Source organism: Orbicella franksi, chromosome 15 (genome assembly GCF_964199315.1).
Source record: "Orbicella franksi chromosome 15, jaOrbFran1.1, whole genome shotgun sequence".
In the NCBI taxonomy this organism is placed as follows: Eukaryota; Metazoa; Cnidaria; class Anthozoa; order Scleractinia; family Merulinidae; genus Orbicella; species Orbicella franksi.
The window spans coordinates 8538069-8559400 of record NC_138159.1 but is presented as its reverse complement, the minus strand read 5'-3'; the positions used below and the strand labels follow the sequence as shown (position 1 = coordinate 8559400).

Genomic DNA, 21332 nt, shown 5'->3' with positions numbered 1-21332 from the left:
TTCGCCCTCAAGGGCTACGCGGGCTACGGGTCTAATTGTTAAATATTCCCCAATTTTCAAAAATGCGCGTGTTACGAAAAATATTTGAAGGATAATAAACACAATAACCTCCATTTGACTGTTCGCTTCTCGGAACAGATAATGTCCGCGGACAAATGTCCGAGCATACTTTCGCGCCAAATGGAGCCTATTGTTTATATATTCATAATATCTCAGTGTGAGCTCCTCTTCCCCGACTCGCCCGTGCTGATGTCTCTATACCTGGGAGCCAAAAGGTACCGAGTGAACTATTTATCTTTCTTTCCTGTTAGTTTGAAAACGTCGGACCAAATTGCGAAGGTGTAAATGTAGAACAACCTATTTTACTTACTAATCCTTAACTATTGCTTTTTCAAACGAGAGCAACCTTACTAGGTTCGCTGTTGGAAGCTAGTTTGATAGCCACCAGCCACCCCCGCCACAAATGATAGTTGCCCAGGAGACGCAACGGTTTGAAAATGACTCTTTTTCAACCATTTTCGGTTTAAAATGTTTATCACAGTATGGCCGTTTTGTACTGCGATCAGCCGTTTTTGGTTTATTGGGTCGCTACGCTTTTTCATGCTTTGTTTTCGGTGATTTGGTTGAAAGAACAGTTGACTACTGATTAACCTTAATTATTTAGGTAAGAAAAAAATAAATGAAACTAGCCGGCTTACCGAGTTTGACGCCGCTAAAATGACAATCAACCAAATCAACCGAAAAAGTTAGTTTAAATAGAACAAGAAATGAAAATCTCAAACATCTATATACCGGTGCAGTGCTCTACCAACTGAGCTATCAAGCCAACTGGGAGCTAGTCACTTTGAGGTCGTAATATACCCGTAGGTGGTGGAGATTGCATGTTAATACATGAAAGATTATACATTTGAAATGCAGAGCGAGAGTTTATGACAAGGATGATCGTCACAGTTATGTGCACAACTGAAGCAATTGTAAAACTAAAGCCTCAAAAACAATTTGAAAAAAAATTTAACCAACCATGGGTTGATACCTCTCCTAAATGGACGATGTTTCATTTTTTTGTCCACTAGCACATGTAACGGTGCACGAGAATGGGTACAAAATCCAAACATCGAACCTCTGCCTGAATACGAATGCGCCGCGTACGGTCAGGATCAATACCGTACATTTGACGGCAGATGGATCAGCTTTGGTAGTGAGAAGTGCGAATACCAACTCACGGAAATAAAAAACACACGGAATAAAATTAGTGTGTCAAACGTGGAGTGCGTCGACTCACTGGAACTGCAAATGTGTAAGAAAGTACTCATTGAAACTAAAAGCGGGACTGTCGAACTTTTCCAAAAGACCGTACAGATAACGTTAAAAGATGGCGAAATAGTGGAATATACCCCTGGAGATTATCCACAGCCGTGCAGCAGCAGTGCGCTAAACAACGTGGAGATATTCAGTAAGGGATTATTCATGATCGTACGCGTGTTCGACCAGTATAATCCATTCTTGCCCTTGTATGAGGTACGTAGTGGTATTTTTACTAGAATTCATGGCTAATGAATGGGTGACGTAACATGTAGTATATCAAAACATTGTATCATATGTCGAATGATTCTCGCATTGTGATTGGTTCTTACTTATGATTTATTGGAGGACCGACGCATAAGTGACGCCACTAACATTGTTTGTAGATTCCATGTTACTGTTCAGTAATAGATCACAGAAGACGTCAAAATGTGGTAAAATGCACGGCAACATGAATCTATTCGTTACCACTTGGGAAAAAAAACGCGCGGGGTAGAATTTTGGACGAACTTTATTTGGAGCCATTACTTCATCTAAATTAGTCAACTGGTGTTTCTTGAGAGGGAACCTAAGCTTACAAGCCCCGTGGTTTTTGTTAGGTTCCGTCGTCATTTTGTTTTCTATCCTTTAATATATAAATTGTACTTTTGTATCTTCATTGTGATCTTGTATATTAATTTTTGTTATTTATTGATCATTGTATTAATCATTGCTAAAAACAGGTTAAATACGACCACGGCAATCGAGTGTTTATCACGCCAAATATGAAGTACAAGGGAACAGATGAGCTTGCTGGAATATGCGGTAATTTCAACGAACTTGACAGCGACGATTACAATAAACGAGACGGAACCATCGCCACTAATGATGGTGACCTTGGTGACGGTTGGACCAATGAGTTGGGATGTGGAGCCCCGCGAGATACTGACTTCGAAACTGTTTGCGCAGAGCATAAAGATCGAGAAAACTGGGCGAAGAAAGGTGAGTGTGAAGGGCACTGATTTACTTTGTACGTTATGCTATCTCACAGAAAGTTCTCCTCTATTCCTCCACAACTTGTGGAGTAATATGGGGCGCTTTCCATTCAACCAAAAATTTCGAAAATCTCGAACCGGAGCCAAATGGTACAGAAGTGTCCTGGGAAAATTTCCAGAAAATCCAGAAACTGTCGAATTTCCGAAGAGCGAACCAACCGAAAATTCCCGAAATTCCGGGAGGAAAGTCAAATGGAACGAAAATTCCCGATACGAAACTTGCGAAAATTTCGGTATACCTCGCAAGGTTTGTCTTCTTTTTCCGGAAATTATGGGCAGTGCTGTTCCATCCGTCATTGGAAATTTCCGGAAAATCAAACCGGAATGTTTCATTGAATGGAAAGCGCCTTTCGTCGTGGCTAAACCGGATAAATGCTAAACGTGGTGTTAACAGAGCTGTCAAGTAACGCGAGCAAAAACAGTGTAAGTAATTCAAGTTTCCCCGAATATTCTACCAAAGTCAAGAAATTTGCAGTGAGCACGGTTACTCTTTACCCTTCCCCTGTGCTTCCGACAAAAATCTTTCCCGGAAATGCATATATTGGCTTTATAAATTCAAAACCTTAAACCATGTCTGACAATTGCTGACCACAGTGTGCCATATGCCACACTTAGAGATAACAAGATTGAAACTCTACGATTTTGTTCATACTATATGAAAAACTCGATCAGCTACCGGGGTACATTGGATCACTGCATCCAGGTGCTATGCTAATGATTTCGAGCAATCCTATGGCAAAGTTGGAAAACGCAAAACAAAACAAGAACGTGATGGTTTTTAAGTTTATTAATTTGAATAAATCCGCATATAATTGTTATTATTACTGTACATATTTTTAGACTTTTAGCTAGATACACGACCCTATAAGCAAACCTGTTTGCTTTAAACAAAATTGTGTTTATATAAAGGTTTGTTGTTGTTGTGGTTGTTGCAGTTATAGTACCGCGCATTTGCTAACCATTTACTTTATTCTTTTAGGGTGTAATATGATCAATTCAGAGAAGAACTTCACCGTCTGCCACAGTGTTGTTCCTCCTGATCCATACTACGAGGCCTGTCTCCACGAAAGTTGTTTGTGTAGCAAAGGAGGCGACTGTGCATGCTTCTGCGCAGCCGTGGCTTCTTACGTAAGAGCATGTAATCAGCATGGAGTGTCTATTCTCTGGCGTCGAGAAGGATTTTGTGGTAAGAGCGTAAAAAGCCTTAACGGTTTTGCTGACGTGAACTATTTGATGTGCCTTTTTTCAAACTTAGTAATTTACAACGATTTTCCTGGTTTTGACGCACTGTCGTGGTATTGGTATTTCTTATTCCTAACTTTACCCCACTTACCTTTTGTTTCCACTTTGGGAACACAACATAGCCTGTTCAAAACATGTGGCCTACATGTACAGCGCAATGGAGCAACGAACCGGTCATGGATTAAGCTTCTTCCAGTTATGTCATTTGATAAATTTGACTGAGACAGCGAACAATTTATATTCGCCATTTCTACATCCCAAAATTCTCAATTCCCATTTTTCCTGGGTATTAAGGGAGGGGGGGGAGGGGGCAAACAAGGTGTATTGTGGGGGATATGGAAATGGCGAATAGAGGGAATGAAAGATCAAAAACCAAACGAGTTTCTTGATGATATCAAAGCACGCTAACAGTCATTAGTATCACCCAACTAGTGGACTAATGCAAATCCTGCATTTTAATTGGCTACGCTACTAGAGGTCTATTAGTAATAGTCCTCGAGTAGCGAAATTGGCGCAATCGAAAGTGACGCTTTTCCCAAATAAATATTTCTTCAACTTGCATTTGCTAATTTAATTATTGTCTTTTCTCAGGGTCCGACTAGTTGGGTGATACTAAAACAATTAGACCCTTCGCCCTCAAGGGCCACGGTTCAATAGCCCATTCGGCTTCGCCTCATGGGCTATGGGTGACGACATTTTCAGTTAGGAGATACCAGAAAAGTGGCCAAGGACCGGGACGAAATAGCCCTGCCAAGTATCGAAACTACTGTGGGTCAAACCTTGTTTGCGCTGTTAACAATCAGAATAAACCTTAACCCTCATTGTAACTACGAGAAAACGGGTTGAGCTAGGAAATTTTTAAATTTTGCAACCATTTAATGACACGTTTGAATTATATGAAGCACCAGTATATCAATTTTGTTGGTATTTTATTTTGTCTGCGTCTGGCAAAAATGTTACACCAGACCGCCTGCGAAAGATTGTTTCACCCAGAACTCATGCCCGAACTAATTCTGCGGTGAAATTTCAACAGAAATTCCTTGCTGCCGACCATGTGCAAACAGCGGTGGGTACGAGGCAAACATTACTATCCCTTCAACTTGTGAGCATGAAGGAGAATGCGCTGCGAATGACGAGAGGTGCTGTCGCGGTACCCGCGTAGAAGGTTGCTCTTGTCCGGCTGGATCTTACTTCAATGGAAAGAAATGTGTTAACCAGACGAGTGAGTGTAACGTACCTTGCACCTCCACAACAGCCACTACCTCATCTATGTCAAGCACAAGGTTGGTGATACTTTTTTTATTTCTTACTTCTTCCTTCCTTTCTTTTTATTTATTTGCAATACACTTAGCTATTTACATTATTTTCAGTACAGATTACCTACACCACTAACAATACTTTACTATACAAGACTGCAGTAAAAAGCCTCATATAAGAAACTACTGATCTAAGAACCTCCAGGCTGAAATGGGGCATTTAAATACCCAAAAATATAAGAACCTGTTCAGCCTGGCAAAGAAAAATAGGTTCTTCTACAAAAATATCACTTCAATCTTGACTGTCTAAATTCTGAATTTTAAATGTGTGAGAAACTTCTGACAAAAATGGTTTCTTTGATATACATTTTTGGAGGTTTTCACTAGAAATATGTTTAATTTCCATAAAGCTGCAGTGCAATATAGACGATTGAAAATTTAAATATTTTATGAAATAAATACGAACCTCTAAAGAACCTGATCAGCCTGAATTTTGAAAAGCTACCCTAAAATATAAAACTTGTTCAGCCTGACCTCGAAAATTCTAGGTTCTTATTGTGCGGGTTTTACTGTATACATAGTTCACATAATATGGAACAGCATTTAGTCCTGTTATATATACTAATGGCACGATCTGTCTCATCTACTTTTAATTGCTTACTTTCAATTTACACCAACTTCGTCCCTCCAGTTCTTCAACTATTACGACGTCGTCGTCAATCTCATCAAGGTAACGAAATATATTGCTCTTTGATACATAAATGGGGAGTTTGGAGTATTAATGTTATGTTTTTGCTTTAGTGTGTGTGTTCACGACATTGCTTGTCTTTGTTACTGCCTGAAGAATATTTTTTTCTCCTTTTCTTAGTTAATTAGTTTTCTAATTTACAATATGCCATCTTTTTTCAAATCGAATCTAATTTACAAGTTATAAAAAGTCCTGATTCAAGCCATTGATTAAGCGAGCACATAACGAAAAAGTACTCCCATAAAAGAAGAACGCACTCTACACTAATTTACAAGTTAGTTTAAAGAAAATTGCACAATTTTAACTACGCTGTTTATATTCATCCGCATGTTTCCTCAAGTGTGTGCTTAGTTAAAAGCTTTCAATTATTAAGTTACGCTGCAATGCCTGTAGGTACAGATGTTGGCTTGCAATGGACGCAAAATAGTATTTTTTCGAATTTTATTTATAAAAATGCTGCTTGAGCTAGAGTTCATAAAAAAACCTTATAGAGATGTATTTTCAATGATTTTAGCTCTCAAGTAATAATAGATCTCTTTGCTTTCAGCGTTACAACTTCAAGTTCTGTGTCGTCATCGTCTTCAGCTTCGTCGTCATCAAGTGTTTCAACACCAACTACAATAAGGTAATAAAGGATGTGGTTTATGGAGGTGGTTGAAAGAAATAAAGGAAAACATATGGCTAATTTGTTTTGATGTTCACCCATTACATTTAGTATCGTGGCAAGCAGTGCAGAGGGTTGCCGAAAATCTAATACAATTCAATTTAAGATGTAGAAAATATTTTCCCCGACGAAAGTAACGATTGGTGCATCAGCGTTGTCAATTTCAGCGAACAAAGTCCTGCAGACTACTGAAGCGTTTTACATCAATGTTGTGACGTTGCAAAGACATTTTGCAATTTAACCTTTCACCAGCCCACGTCTACATACTCTCTTTCGTTTTACAGAGTTGTACAAAATATAATTAGGTTAATATATATATTAGTCAATTTGTTTCCCTCAATTGTGTCCAGTTCAAGTTCATACTCTACATTATCTTGGGTGTCAGAATCATCCAGTGTGTCAATATCTTTGAGGTTGTTAAGAATGTACTTGTTCCAGTTAACTCGCTATGAGTGTCTTTTTTACTGACGAAGATTGCTGTGCTCATCGATAAAACTAGTTTTTAGAAGATCTTAATCTGTGCCCAGTGTTAATGACCTCCTCTTCGGTTCTAGTGTGTCAACATCAAGTTCTGTTTCAACATCGTCATCGCTATCGACGTCATCGAGTGTCTCAACTTCATCAAGGTACATGTAGTGAAGAATGTGGTTGCTTAAATAAAACGCCAGTCTATAAGTAATATCACCTTAAGTTAATGACCACTATTGCGAGATCTGTCGCATAATATGCTAGCAAAGCAAACGCTTTCATGGTCACAGCTAAACTAAAACATAAAGTTTGTCTTTTAATGAGTTGTAACAAAATGAAACAGCCTCAATCATGTACTATATGATAGCATTCAAATTACTACGTCTAGGTATGTAAAAGTCGATAGATGACATTGTTAGCAATAAGTATTTGTTTTCATGTCTCCCTTTACAATAGTTTACGATAGGTAAAAGCTCACAAACAGAACTAAACACCACAAACTATATAGACAAAATGCTTTTTTTTCCTCGCAGGCCTTAAAAAGCTCAGTACACTTTAAAAAGCTAAGTACAGGTAATTTGCACATCATTTAATTTCTGTAAATAATGGTTTTTCTTTCCTGTTAGTGTGTCAACTTCAAGTTCTGTGTCGACATCATCGTCAATATCAACATCATCAAGTGTGTCCACTTCATCGAGGTAATGTGTTTGCTTGGCTTAAACTATCAGATCATAGCAAGATCTTGTACGTTATTAATCACTTGACGTTCAATTGTACTGCTTATAGTAGGCCCTAAACTACATTATCACAATGGCCTATCATAGCTAAGCAAAAGAATTCTTTATTAAACAAAATACGTTTGGCTTCACATACTTCTCAAACAATGAGCAGTCCTTGTTTGATGGCAACCCTGCTGTATTTCACGAAGCCGTCTTATTTTATTAGCGTTATGATCATAACTTGTTTTGAACTGAAAAAGAAATTTTCCTTGATTTTTAGTGTGTCTACTTCAAGTTCTGTGTCGACGTCATCGTCAATATCGACATCATCTAGTGTGTCCACTTCATCGAGGTAACTACGTTTTAAATAATTATAGTTTTTTATAGTCCCAAGCTTCAACGAAAGAAATCGTTGTTGCGTGCACGTCTTGTACTATGTAGACCCATTTTAGGCGACAGCCAGGTGAAACGTACTGTAGCCTTCGTAAGAATACTTAGCCAATAATTTTCTCATCCCCAAATATATTTAAAACGATGTTTCTTTTTGCATGTAGTTTGTCGACATCAAGTTCTATTTCAACATCGTCGTCGGTATCGACATCATCAAGTGTATCGACACCAACCACGACTAGTCTATCAACAGCAACTACGTCAAGGTATCAGAGAATCGAAATTTTCTATAGCAATGTCTTGATTTAATAGTCAGATTGTTTTTTGACCTCCAATATACTGTACTTCCCAATACGCAAGGTTGAAGAGTAGTCATTACGTAGTGAAGGTTGTAAAAGTTAATTTTTAAAGATATATACTATGATGTTGTTAAAAGAAGAATTATATTAATTACATTAAAAATATAAATAACCAGTGATCTTTCCTCTTAGTGTGTCCACTTCAAGTTCTGTTTCGACATCATCGTCAATATCAACGTCATCGAGTGTGTCAACTTCGTCAAGGTACTACAGAATGGGGTTAACTTATTCGATCTGAAATGTTACCTAATACGGTAGCAAAGTATAGTATAGTTAATAAGAAATTTGTCTGATAAATTGAAAAATGTTTGAATGAAAATTGTTTAGCTGTTTCAATTTCTTTTACAAGTGACAAAAATCAACATGTACTGTCAATTTATTGCGAATTTTTCCTCGTTTCCTTTGTAGTGTGTCAACATCAAGTTCTGTTTCAACATCGTCGTCGGTATCGACGTCGTCGAGTGTTTCGACACCCACTACAACAAGTTTGTCAACAACGACTACGTCTAGGTATGTAAAAGTCGATAGATGACATAGTTAGCAATAAGTATCTGTTTTTATGTTTTCCTTTCTAATAGTTTACGATAGGTAAAAGCTGACAAACAGAACTAAACATCGCAAACTATATAGACAAGATGCTGCTTTTTCCTCGCAGGCCTTGAAAAGCTCAGTATCATAACACGTGATTTGTACATCTTTGAATTTCTGTAAATAATGGCTTTTCTTTCCTGTTAGTGTGTCAACCTCAAGTTCTGTGTCGACATCATCGTCAATATCAACATCATCAAGTGTGTCCACTTCATCGAGGTAATCTGTTTGGTTGGCTTACACTATTAGATCCAAGCAAGATCTAGGACGCTCGTATTTTCTTCCCGTTCTAATGTAGCTCTGGTAGTAGGTGACTAAACTAGATTACTAACCTGGAGTAATTTGATTAAGCTAAAGACTTCGCTATTAAACAATACGTTTGGCTTTGCACAATCCTCAAAGAAGGACAAGTCCATGTTACAGGATAACCCTTGAAGATTTTCCAAAGCCGTCTTAATTTTTTACCGGTATCAATTTGTTTTGAAATAGCAATTTTCTTTAATTTTTAGTTTGTCTACTTCAAGTTCTGTGTCGACGTCATCGTCAATATCAACATCATCAAGTGTGTCCACTTCGTCAAGGTAATTGAACATGAAATAACGGAAACAAACTAAAACAAATGCAGAGTTGTTCTATCAACAACGATTGTTGGACTATATGTATACCTTGTTCATCAGCCCAGAACGCTCTCCACCATACCCTCGGTTTATATATGTAGGCAATATCTCACACATCTCCATGTTATCTCCATACGTAATTGCACCTTTTTAACATTCCTGTATTTCCGAAAGCCATCATGATTTATTATAGTTACAAATTTAATGGGAGCAAATCAATTTTTCTTGATTTTAGTGTGTCTACTTCAAGCTCTGTGTCGACATCATCGTCAATATCGACATCATCAAGTGTGTCCACTTCATCAAGGTAATTGAGTATTAAATAATTGTGGTTTTTGTCGTAAACAAACGAAAACCAAATGAAAACGTTTTTCTCCCTACAACAATTTTTGGATCGTGTCGACCCACTTCAGCCGAGACAAAGGTCTAATAAACCCTTGGTATCTATACGTAGGCAATATGCTGCTGATCTCTACATATAATACTAAGTTACGGTTTCTTTAGTTTTAGTTAAGCGACCCTTCGTTTTGTTTCTAGTTTTTCGACATCAAGTTCAGTAATAAATCAAGCACGAAAGACCGTGTTTAACCACATTTCCAAACACCGAGAAGAGAGTTGAAAATACAACGCGCAGCGGAGTATTTTTAACGAACTTTGAGGTGTTTGGAAATGTGGTCAAACACTTTCTTGAGTGTTTGATGTATCTTCTCAATATAAACTAAAACTAACGAGAAAACGAAGAAATAAAATCGTAAAAATCTATGCCAATTAAGATCATATATCCAAACACCGTCACGGTCATGATTTCCTTTATTTAAACTTGATGAATTATTAACTAGACGCCTTGCTGGGTGTACCCAGCCAGTCGTTTATACACTGAGAATCACTAGCTATATTGCAACTGAGCTAAACTTTCTGCATTTAAAGTTGTACGAAATTCAATCGAATCGATGTGCTTAAGCTAGTCTGCCTTTGATTGCATTTCTCGGAATCGATTCAGTCGATTAATAGCTTATTACTCATTTGAAGTCCTTTAGGGCGTGAAATGAGTCAAGGTCTTTATATCAGCCTGCAAACTCGTTTCAGTCTATTTTCCTTAGCCTTTGTCGTTGTTGTTGTTGTTGTTGTTTTTTGCGCGTTTCTCGAACAAGCGAGACAGTTTGAATTTCAGAGTTATCGTGGTGTGTGACATAGAGCTACGAGCGCGTTTGTCAAAAAACATATACTTATGTCATGATTTTTAGCCCATTCAGATGTGAAAGTATTAGGAAAAGTTCTTAAGTAAATGCTTGTTTGTTCAGTACAGATAATCAGTCGCCTAGATAGTTTAAGTAAGTTCCAGATGTTTACACTATTTTCCGGCCGCGTAACAGTGAGAGCCAAGAATAGTTTTGCTGGGGTCAACATACATTAGTTTCTTTTAGCTTAAATGTACAATAATTCGCTACATGGGTTTCATTCTTGTAAAGACACATAACTCTGTTACAAGAAAATAACCAGAGAATATCGTTTAGCTCGAGATTTTAACTTTATTATACTTGACGAAGTTTCTCAGAGCGTTTTACTTAGGTGACTCCAACAGATACATTCGTAAACAAATTCTCTAACCTTTCTGCTCTTGTTGCTCACACGTTCTTGAGTTCGTGCTGTGATTCTACTTGGTTCACGATCACGTCTAAAAATACGATGACGCTTCTGAAGATGCTTTTTATCAAGTTGAAGAGTTGATAGCTCCGGTTGATAGCTAGCGCTCCTTTGGTATAACATGATTCTTGGTAAAGTCACTCAAAACGTTCGGTCGTAAATTGATCTCTCGTAAAGCTTCCAGACCGACCCGTTCTGAAAACGCTAAGCGTTCTTTAGTGTTGGTCTACCGCGAACGGTATGTTCGTTTGTATGTGATTTCATCGCCCTAGAAATCATGGAATCCGTGCTAACTTTTCACGACGACAACTTCTGTAAATTGCATGTGCTGTACGCCTGCACAGGTGACGTATACGGTTTAGAGAGCAGACGGCGATTTGAGACTGAACGAGGAAAAAAAAAAAGAGCCGGAACTTAAACCCAGGCCTCACTGCGTGGGTAATACGTTTGAGAATAAAGCTTTCAGAACTTTCATGTAATGCTTTCGTTACAGGATTTTCTCAACAGGAAATAAGAACTACATTAATAATCACTGTACTTTCCTCTTAGTGTGTCAACTTCAAGTTCTGTATCAACATCATCCTCATTATCAACATCATCAAGTGTGTCCACTTCGTCAAGGTAATGTCTTGTGTTCCCCTAAACTATCAAAGCAATGCCTGGTACATACTTGTTTTCCTGACGTCCATACATACTTCGTGCAGTAGATGACTAATCTTGATTACAAAAAAAGCTTTTACTCGCTGAAGCTGAAGAATTTGTTATAAAATGATTTCGCCGTTTGGTTTCCGATAAATGTTAAAAATACACATTTGCACGTTTTGGCTTTCCCGGATTTAAATAAGCCGTCATAATTTATTTTAGTTACAAATTTAATGGAAACAAAATCAATTTTGCTTGATTTTAGCGTGTCTACTTCAAGTTCTGTGTCGACGTCATCGTCAATATCGACATCATCAAGTTTGTCAACTTCATCGAGGTAATTGAGTATTAAATATTTGTGGGTTTTGTAGTAAACTAACAAAAATAAAATATTATTCTGCCAACGACGATTCTTGGACCATGTCGACCCAGTTCGTCGAGTGTTTCGACACCCACTACAACACGTTTGTCAGCAGCGACTACGTCTAGGTATGTAAAAGTCGATAGATGACATGGTTAGCAATAAGTATCTGTTTTTATGTTTCCCTTTATAATAGTTAACGATAGGTAAAAGCTCACAAACAGAACTAAACACCACAAACTATATAGACAAGATGCTTTTTTCTCCTCCGAGGCCTTGAAAAGCTCAGTACTCTTTAAAAAGCTCAGTACACGTAATTTGTACATCATTTGATATCTGTAAATAATGGTTTTTCTTTCCTGTTAGTGTGTCAACTTCAAGTTCTGTGTCGACATCATCGTCAATATCAACATCATCAAGTGTGTCCACTTCATCGAGGTAATGTGTTTGCTTGGCTTAAACTATCAGATCATAGCAAGATCTTGCACGTAATTAATTATTTGACGTTCAATTGTACCGCTTCTAGTAGGCCCTAAAGTACATTATCACAATGGCCTATCATAGCTAAGCAAAAGAATTCTTTATTAAACAAAATACGTTTGGCTTCGCATACTTCTCAAACAATGAGCAGTCCTTGTTTGATGGCAACCCTGCTGCATTTCACAAAGCTGTCTTATTTTATTAGCGTTATGATCATAACTTGTTTTGAAAAAGAAATTTTCCTTGATTTTTAGTGTGTCTACTTCAAGTTCTGTGTCGACGTCATCGTCAATATCGACATCATCTAGTGTGTCCACTTCATCGAGGTAACTACGTTTTAAATAATTATAGTTTTTTATAGTCCCAAGCTTCAACGAAAGAAATCGTTGTTGCGTGCACGTCTGGTGCTATGTAGACCCATTTTAGGTGAGAGCCAAGTGAAACGTACTGTAGCTTTCGTAAGGATACTTAGCCGATAATTTTCTCATCCCTAAATATATTTAAAACAATCTGTGTTTTTGCTTGTAGTTTGTCGACATCAAGTTCTATTTCAACATCGTCGTCGGTATCGACATCATCAAGTGCATCGACACCAACCACGACTAGTCTATCAACAGCAACTACGTCAAGGTATCAGAGAATCGAAATTTTCTGTAGCAATGTCTTGATTTAATAGTCAGATTGTTTTCTGACCTCCAATATACTGTACTTCCCAAAACGCAAGGTTGAAGAGTAGTCATTACGTAGTGAAGGTTGTAAAAGTTAATTTTTAAAGATATATACCATGATGTTGTTAAAAGAAGAATTATATTAATTACATTAATAATATAAATAACCACTGATCTTTCCTCTTAGCGTGTCCACATCAAGTTCTGTTTCGACATCATCGTCAATATCAACGTCATCGAGTGTGTCAACTTCGTCAAGGTACTACAGAATGGGGTTAACTTATTCGATATTAAATGTTACCTAAAACCTTAGCAAAGTACAGTATAATTAATAAGAAATTTGTCTGATAAATTGAAAAATGTTTGAATGAAAATTATTTAGCTGTTTCAATTTCTTTTACAAGAGACAAAAATCAACATGAAATGTCAATTTATTGTGAATTTTTCCTTGTTCCCTTTCTAGTGTGTCAACATCAAGTTCTGTTTCAACATCGTCGTCGGTATCGACGTCGTCGGTATCGACGTCGTCGAGTGTTTCGACACCCACTACAACAAGTTTGTCAACAACGACTACGTCTAGGTATGTAAAAGATCACATAGTTAGATTGATGACATAGTTCGCAATAAGTATCTGTTTTCATGTTTCCGTTTCTAATAGTTTACGATAGGTAAAAGTTGACAAACAGAACTAAACACCACAAACTATATAGACAAGATGCTGTTTTTTCCTCGCGGGCCTTGAAAAGCTCAGTATCATAACAGGTGTTTTGTAATTCTTTGAATTTCTGTAAATAATGGCTTTTCTTTCCTGTTAGTGTGTCAACCTCAAGTTCTGTGTCGACATCATCGTCAATATCAACATCATCAAGTGTGTCCACTTCATCGAGGTAATCTGTTTGGTTGGCTTACACTATTAGATCAAAGCAAGATCTAGGACGCTGGTATTTTCTTCCCGTTCTAATGTAGCTCTGGTAGGAGGTGACAAAACTAGATTACTAACCTGGCGTAATTTGATTAAGCTAAAGACTTCGCCATTAAACAATACGTTTTGCTTTGCACAATCCTCAAAGAAGGACAAGTCCATGTTACAGGATAACCCTTGAAGATTTTCCAAAGCCGTCTTAATTTTTTACTAGTATCAATTTGTTTTGAAATAGCAATTTTCTTTAATTTTTAGTGTGTCTACTTCAAGTTCTGTGTCGACGTCATCGTCAATATCAACATCATCAAGTGTGTCCACTTCGTCAAGGTAATTGAACATGAAATAACAGAAACAAACTAAAACAAATGCAGAGTTGTTCAATCAACAACGATTGTTGGACTATAATAAATAATAAATCAAGCACGAAAGACCAGTAATAAAGTTCAGTAATAAATGAAGCATGAAAGACCGTGTTTGACCACATGTCCAAACAGCGAGAGGAGAGTTGAAAATACAACGCGCAGCGGAGTATTTTTAACGAACTTTGAGGTGTTTGGAAATGTGGTCAAACACTTTCTTGAGTGTTTGATGTATCTTCTCAATATAAACTAAAACTAACGAGAAAACGAAGAAATAAAATCGTAAAAATCTATGCCAATTAAGATCATATATCCAAACACCGTCACGGTCATGATTTCCTTTATCTAAACTTGATGAATTATTGACTAGACGCCTTGCTGCGTGTACCCAGGCATTCGTGTATACACTGAGAATCACTAGCTATATTGCAACTGAGCTAAACTTTCTGCATTTGAAGTTGTACGAAATTCAATCGAATCGATGTGCTTAAGCTAGTCTGCCTTTGATTGCATTTCTTGGAATCGATTCAGTCGATTAATAGCTGATTACTCATTTGAAGGCCTTTAGGGCGTGAAATGAGTCAAGGTCTTTATATCAGCCTACAAACTCGTTTCAGTCTATTTTCCTTAGCCTTTTTCGTTGTTGTTGTTGTTGTTGTTGTTGTTGTTTTTTGCGCGTTTCTCGAACAAGCGAGACAGTTTGAATTTCAGAGTTATCGTGGTGTGTGACATAGAGCTACGAGCGCGTTTGTCAAAAAACATATACTTATGTCATGATTTTTAGCCCATTCAGATGTGAAAGTATTAGGAAAAGTTCTTAAGTAAATGCTTGTTTGTTCAGTACAGATAATCAGTCGCCTAGATAGTTTAAGTAAGTTCCAGATGTTTACACTATTTTCCGGCCGCGTAACAGTGAGAGCCAAGAATAGTTTTGCTGGGGTCAACATACATTAGTTTCTTTTAGCTTAAATGTACAATAATTCGCTACATGGGTTTCATTCTTGTAAAGACACATAACTCTGTTACAAGAAAATAACCAGAGAATATCGTTTAGCTCGAGATTTTAACTTTATTATACTTGACGAAGTTTCTCAGAGCGTTTTACTTAGGTGACTCCAACAGATACATTCGTAAACAAATTCTCTAACCTTTCTGCTCTTGTTGCTCACACGTTCTTGAGTTCGTGCTGTGATTCTACTTGGTTCACGATCACGTCTAAAAATACGATGATGCTTCTGAAGATGCTTTTTATCAAGTTGAAGAGTTGATAGCTCCGGTTGATAGCTAGCGCTCCTTTGGTATAACATGATTCTTGGTAAAGTCACTCAAAACGTTCGGTCGTAAATTGATCTCTCGTAAAGCTTCCAGACCGACCCGTTCTGAAAACGCTAAGCGTTCTTTAGTGTTTGTCTACCGCGAACGGTATGTTCGTTTGTATGTGATTTAATCGCCCTAGAAATCATGGAATCCGTGCTAACTTTTCACGACGACAACTTCTGTAAATTGCATGTGCTGTACGCCTGCACAGGTGACGTATACGCTTTAGAGAGCAGACGGCGATTTGAGACTGAACGAGGAAAAAAAAAAAGAGCCAGAACTTAAACTCAGGCCTCACTGCGTGGGTAATACGTTTGAGAATAAAGCTTTCAGAACTTTCATGTAATGCTTTCGTTACAGGATTTTCTCAACAGGAAATAAGAACTACATTAATAATCACTGTACTTTCCTCTTAGTGTGTCAACTTCAAGTTCTGTATCAACATCATCCTCATTATCAACATCATCAAGTGTGTCCACTTCGTCAAGGTAATGTCTTGTGTTCCCCTAAACTATCAAAGCAATGCCTGGTACATACTTGTTTTCCTGACGTCCATACATACTTCGTGCAGTAGATGACTAATCTTGATTACAAAAAAAGCTTTTACTCGCTGAAGCTGAAGAATTTGTTATAAAATGATTTCGCCGTTTGGTTTCCGATAAATGTTAAAAATACACATTTGCACGTTTTGGCTTTCCCGGATTTAAATAAGCCGTCATAATTTATTTTAGTTACAAATTTAATGGAAACAAAATCAATTTTGCTTGATTTTAGCGTGTCTACTTCAAGTTCTGTGTCGACGTCATCGTCAATATCGACATCATCAAGTTTGTCAACTTCATCGAGGTAATTGAGTATTAAATATTTGTGGGTTTTGTAGTAAACTAACAAAAATAAAATATTATTCTGCCAACGACGATTCTTGGACCATGTCGACCCAGTTCGTCGAGTGTTTCGACACCCACTACAACACGTTTGTCAGCAGCGACTACGTCTAGGTATGTAAAAGTCGATAGATGACATGGTTAGCAATAAGTATCTGTTTTTATGTTTCCCTTTATAATAGTTAACGATAGGTAAAAGCTCACAAACAGAACTAAACACCACAAACTATATAGACAAGATGCTTTTTTCTCCTCCGAGGCCTTGAAAAGCTCAGTACTCTTTAAAAAGCTCAGTACACGTAATTTGTACATCATTTGATATCTGTAAATAATGGTTTTTCTTTCCTGTTAGTGTGTCAACTTCAAGTTCTGTGTCGACATCATCGTCAATATCAACATCATCAAGTGTGTCCACTTCATCGAGGTAATGTGTTTGCTTGGCTTAAACTATCAGATCATAGCAAGATCTTGCACGTAATTAATTATTTGACGTTCAATTGTACCGCTTCTAGTAGGCCCTAAAGTACATTATCACAATGGCCTATCATAGCTAAGCAAAAGAATTCTTTATTAAACAAAATACGTTTGGCTTCGCATACTTCTCAAACAATGAGCAGTCCTTGTTTGATGGCAACCCTGCTGCATTTCACAAAGCTGTCTTATTTTATTAGCGTTATGATCATAACTTGTTTTGAAAAAGAAATTTTCCTTGATTTTTAGTGTGTCTACTTCAAGTTCTGTGTCGACGTCATCGTCAATATCGACATCATCTAGTGTGTCCACTTCATCGAGGTAACTACGTTTTAAATAATTATAGTTTTTTATAGTCCCAAGCTTCAACGAAAGAAATCGTTGTTGCGTGCACGTCTGGTGCTATGTAGACCCATTTTAGGTGAGAGCCAAGTGAAACGTACTGTAGCTTTCGTAAGGATACTTAGCCGATAATTTTCTCATCCCTAAATATATTTAAAACGATCTGTGTTTTTGCTTGTAGTTTGTCGACATCAAGTTCTATTTCAACATCGTCGTCGGTATCGACATCATCAAGTGCATCGACACCAACCACGACTAGTCTATCAACAGCAACTACGTCAAGGTATCAGAGAATCGAAATTTTCTGTAGCAATGTCTTGATTTAATAGTCAGATTGTTTTCTGACCTCCAATATACTGTACTTCCCAAAACGCAAGGTTGAAGAGTAGTCATTACGTAGTGAAGGTTGTAAAAGTTAATTTTTAAAGATATATACCATGATGTTGTTAAAAGAAGAATTATATTAATTACATTAATAATATAAATAACCACTGATCTTTCCTCTTAGCGTGTCCACATCAAGTTCTATTTCGACATCATCGTCAATATCAACGTCATCGAGTGTGTCAACTTCGTCAAGGTACTACAGAATGGGGTTAACTTATTCGATATTAAATGTTACCTAAAACCTTAGCAAAGTACAGTATAATTAATAAGAAATTTGTCTGATAAATTGAAAAATGTTTGAATGAAAATTATTTAGCTGTTTCAATTTCTTTTACAAGAGACAAAAATCAACATGAAATGTCAATTTATTGTGAATTTTTCCTTGTTCCCTTTCTAGTGTGTCAACATCAAGTTCTGTTTCAACATCGTCGTCGGTATCGACGTCGTCGAGTGTTTCGACACCCACTACAACAAGTTTGTCAACAACGACTACGTCTAGGTATGTAAAAGATCACATAGTTAGATAGATGACATAGTTCGCAATAAGTATCTGTTTTCATGTTTCCGTTTCTAATAGTTTACGATAGGTAAAAGTTGACAAACAGAACTAAACACCGCAAACTATATAGACAAGATGCTGTTTTTTCCTCGCGGGCCTTGAAAAGCTCAGTATCATAACAGGTGTTTTGTAATTCTTTGAATTTCTGTAAATAATGGCTTTTCTTTCCTGTTAGTGTGTCAACCTCAAGTTCTGTGTCGACATCATCGTCAATATCAACATCATCAAGTGTGTCCACCTCTTCGAGGTAATCTGTTTGGTTGGCTTACACTATTAGATCAAAGCAAGATCTAGGACGCTGGTATTTTCTTCCCGTTCTAATGTAGCTCTGGTAGGAGGTGACAAAACTAGATTACTAACCTGGCGTAATTTGATTAAGCTAAAGACTTCGCTATTAAACAATACGTTTGGCTTTGCACAATCCTCAAAGAAGGACAAGTCCATGTTACAGGATAACCCTTGAAGATTTTCCAAAGCCGTCTTAATTTTTTACCGGTATCAATTTGTTTTGAAATAGCAATTTTCTTTAATTTTTAGTTTGTCTACTTCAAGTTCTGTGTCGACGTCATCGTCAATATCAACATCATCAAGTGTGTCCACTTCGTCAAGGTAATGTCTTGTGTTCCCCTAAACTATCAAAGCAATGCCTGGTACATACTTGTTTTCCTGACGTCCATACATACTTCGTGCAGTAGATGACTAATCTTGATTACAAAAAAAGCTTTTACTCGCTGAAGCTGAAGAATTTGTTATAAAATGATTTCGCCGTTTGGTTTCCGATAAAAGTTAAAAATACACATTTGCACGTTTTGGCTTTCCCGGATTTAAATAAGCCGTCACAATTTATTTTAGTTACAAATTTAATGGAAACAAAATCAATTTTGCTTGATTTTAGCGTGTCTACTTCAAGTTCTGTGTCGACGTCATCGTCAATATCGACATCATCAAGTTTGTCAACTTCATCGAGGTAATTGAGTATTAAATATTTGTGGGTTTTGTAGTAAACTAACAAAAATAAAATATTATTCTGCCAACGACGATTCTTGGACCATGTCGACCCAGTTCGTCGAGTGTTTCGACACCCACTACAACACGTTTGTCAGTAGCGACTACGTCTAGGTATGTAAAAGTCGATAGATGACATGGTTAGCAATAAGTATCTGTTTTTATGTTTCCCTTTATAATAGTTAACGATAGGTAAAAGCTCACAAACAGAACTAAACACCACAAACTATATAGACAAGATGCTTTTTTCTCCTCCGAGACCTTGAAAAGCTCAGTACATTTTAAAAAGCTCAGTACACGTAATTTGTACATCATTTGATTTCTCTAAATAATGGTTTTTCTTTCCTGTTAGTGTGTCAACTTCAAGTTCTGTGTCGACATCATCGTCAATATCAACATCATCAAGTGTGTCCACTTCATCGAGGTAATGTGTTTGCTTGGCTTAAACTATCAGATCATATCAAGATCGTGCACGTAATTAATTATTTGACGTTCAATTGTACCGCTTCTAGTAGGCCCTAAAGTACATTATCACAATGGCCTATCATAGCTAAGCAAAAGAATTCTTTATTAAACAAAATACGTTTGGCTTCGCATACTTCTCAAACAATGAGCAGTCCTTGTTTGATGGCAACCCTGCTGCATTTCACAAAGCCGTCTTATTTTATTAGCGTTATGATCATAACTTGCTTTGAAAAAGAAATTTTCCTTGATTTTTAGTGTGTCTACTTCAAGTTCTGTGTCGACGTCATCGTCAATATCGACATCATCTAGTGTGTCCACTTCATCGAGGTAACTACGTTTTAAATAATTATAGTTTTTTATAGTCCCAAGCTTCAACGAAAGAAATCGTTGTTGCGTGCACGTCTGGTGCTATGTAGACCCATTTTAGGTGAGAGCCAAGTGAAACGTAATGTAGCTTTCGTAAGGATACTTAGCCGATAATATTCTCATCCCTAAATATATTTAAAACGATCTGTGTTTTTGCTTGTAGTTTGTCGACATCAAGTTCTATTTCAACATCGTCGTCGGTATCGACATCATCAAGTGTATCGACACCAACCACGACTAGTCTATCAACAGCAACTACGTCAAGGTATCAGAGAATCGAAATTTTCTGTAGCAATGTCTTGATTTAATAGTCAGATTGTTTTCTGACCTCCAATATACTGTACTTCCCAAAACGCAAGGTTGAAGAGTAGTCATTACGTAGTGAAGGTTGTAAAAGTTAATTTTTAAAGATATATACCATGATGTTGTTAAAAGAAGAATTATATTAATTACATTAATAATATAAATAACCACTGATCTTTCCTCTTAGCGTGTCCACATCAAGTTCTATTTCGACATCATCGTCAATATCAACGTCATCGAGTGTGTCAACTTCGTCAAGGTACTACAGAATGGGGTTAACTTATTCGATATTAAATGTTACCTAAAACCGTAGCAAAGTACAGTATAATTAATAAGAAATTTGTCTGATAAATTGAAAAATGTTTGAATGAAAATTATTTAGCTGTTTCAATTTCTTTTACAAGAGACAAAAATCAACATGTAATGTCAATTTATTGTGAATTTTTCCTTGTTCCCTTTCTAGTGTGTCAACATCAAGTTCTGTTTCAACATCGTCGTCGGTATCGACGTCGTCGAGTGTTTCGACACCCACTACAACAAGTTTGTCAACAACGACTACGTCTAGGTATGTAAAAGATCACATAGTTAGATAGATGACATAGTTCGCAATAAGTATCTGTTTTCATGTTTCCGTTTCTAATAGTTTACGATAGGTAAAAGTTGACAAACAGAACTAAACACCGCAAACTATATAGACAAGATGCTGTTTTTTCCTCGCGGGCCTTGAAAAGCTCAGTATCATAACAGGTGTTTTGTAATTCTTTGAATTT

General features: G+C 37.0%; 1 protein-coding gene across 6 annotated transcripts in view; it reads left to right on the top strand.

Moving 5' to 3' along the window:
- Positions 1 to 21332, top strand: part of LOC145470238 (uncharacterized) — a 92037-nt gene that overhangs the window by 20252 nt on the left and 50453 nt on the right. For 5 of the 6 annotated variants that reach the window (XM_081454066.1, XM_081454065.1, XM_081454067.1 and 2 more), the window contains exons 14-52: positions 1074 to 1518; positions 2025 to 2283; positions 3316 to 3522; positions 4612 to 4861; positions 5526 to 5564; positions 6130 to 6207; positions 6801 to 6872; positions 7341 to 7412; positions 7714 to 7785; positions 7988 to 8089; positions 8315 to 8386; positions 8591 to 8692; positions 8918 to 8989; positions 9280 to 9351; positions 9623 to 9694; positions 11581 to 11652; positions 11939 to 12010; positions 12401 to 12472; positions 12769 to 12840; positions 13043 to 13144; positions 13370 to 13441; positions 13646 to 13762; positions 13998 to 14069; positions 14360 to 14431; positions 16197 to 16268; positions 16555 to 16626; positions 17017 to 17088; positions 17385 to 17456; positions 17659 to 17760; positions 17986 to 18057; positions 18262 to 18363; positions 18599 to 18670; positions 18961 to 19032; positions 19319 to 19390; positions 19781 to 19852; positions 20149 to 20220; positions 20423 to 20524; positions 20750 to 20821; positions 21026 to 21127. In XM_081454066.1, the coding sequence (XP_081310192.1) occupies positions 1074 to 1518; positions 2025 to 2283; positions 3316 to 3522; positions 4612 to 4861; positions 5526 to 5564; positions 6130 to 6207; positions 6801 to 6872; positions 7341 to 7412; positions 7714 to 7785; positions 7988 to 8089; positions 8315 to 8386; positions 8591 to 8692; positions 8918 to 8989; positions 9280 to 9351; positions 9623 to 9694; positions 11581 to 11652; positions 11939 to 12010; positions 12401 to 12472; positions 12769 to 12840; positions 13043 to 13144; positions 13370 to 13441; positions 13646 to 13762; positions 13998 to 14069; positions 14360 to 14431; positions 16197 to 16268; positions 16555 to 16626; positions 17017 to 17088; positions 17385 to 17456; positions 17659 to 17760; positions 17986 to 18057; positions 18262 to 18363; positions 18599 to 18670; positions 18961 to 19032; positions 19319 to 19390; positions 19781 to 19852; positions 20149 to 20220; positions 20423 to 20524; positions 20750 to 20821; positions 21026 to 21127 (3909 nt within the window). The remainder of the gene's footprint in view (positions 1 to 1073; positions 1519 to 2024; positions 2284 to 3315; positions 3523 to 4611; positions 4862 to 5525; positions 5565 to 6129; positions 6208 to 6800; positions 6873 to 7340; positions 7413 to 7713; positions 7786 to 7987; positions 8090 to 8314; positions 8387 to 8590; positions 8693 to 8917; positions 8990 to 9279; positions 9352 to 9622; positions 9695 to 11580; positions 11653 to 11938; positions 12011 to 12400; positions 12473 to 12768; positions 12841 to 13042; positions 13145 to 13369; positions 13442 to 13645; positions 13763 to 13997; positions 14070 to 14359; positions 14432 to 16196; positions 16269 to 16554; positions 16627 to 17016; positions 17089 to 17384; positions 17457 to 17658; positions 17761 to 17985; positions 18058 to 18261; positions 18364 to 18598; positions 18671 to 18960; positions 19033 to 19318; positions 19391 to 19780; positions 19853 to 20148; positions 20221 to 20422; positions 20525 to 20749; positions 20822 to 21025; positions 21128 to 21332) is intronic. The other variant, XM_081454069.1, reaches the window with a different exon arrangement.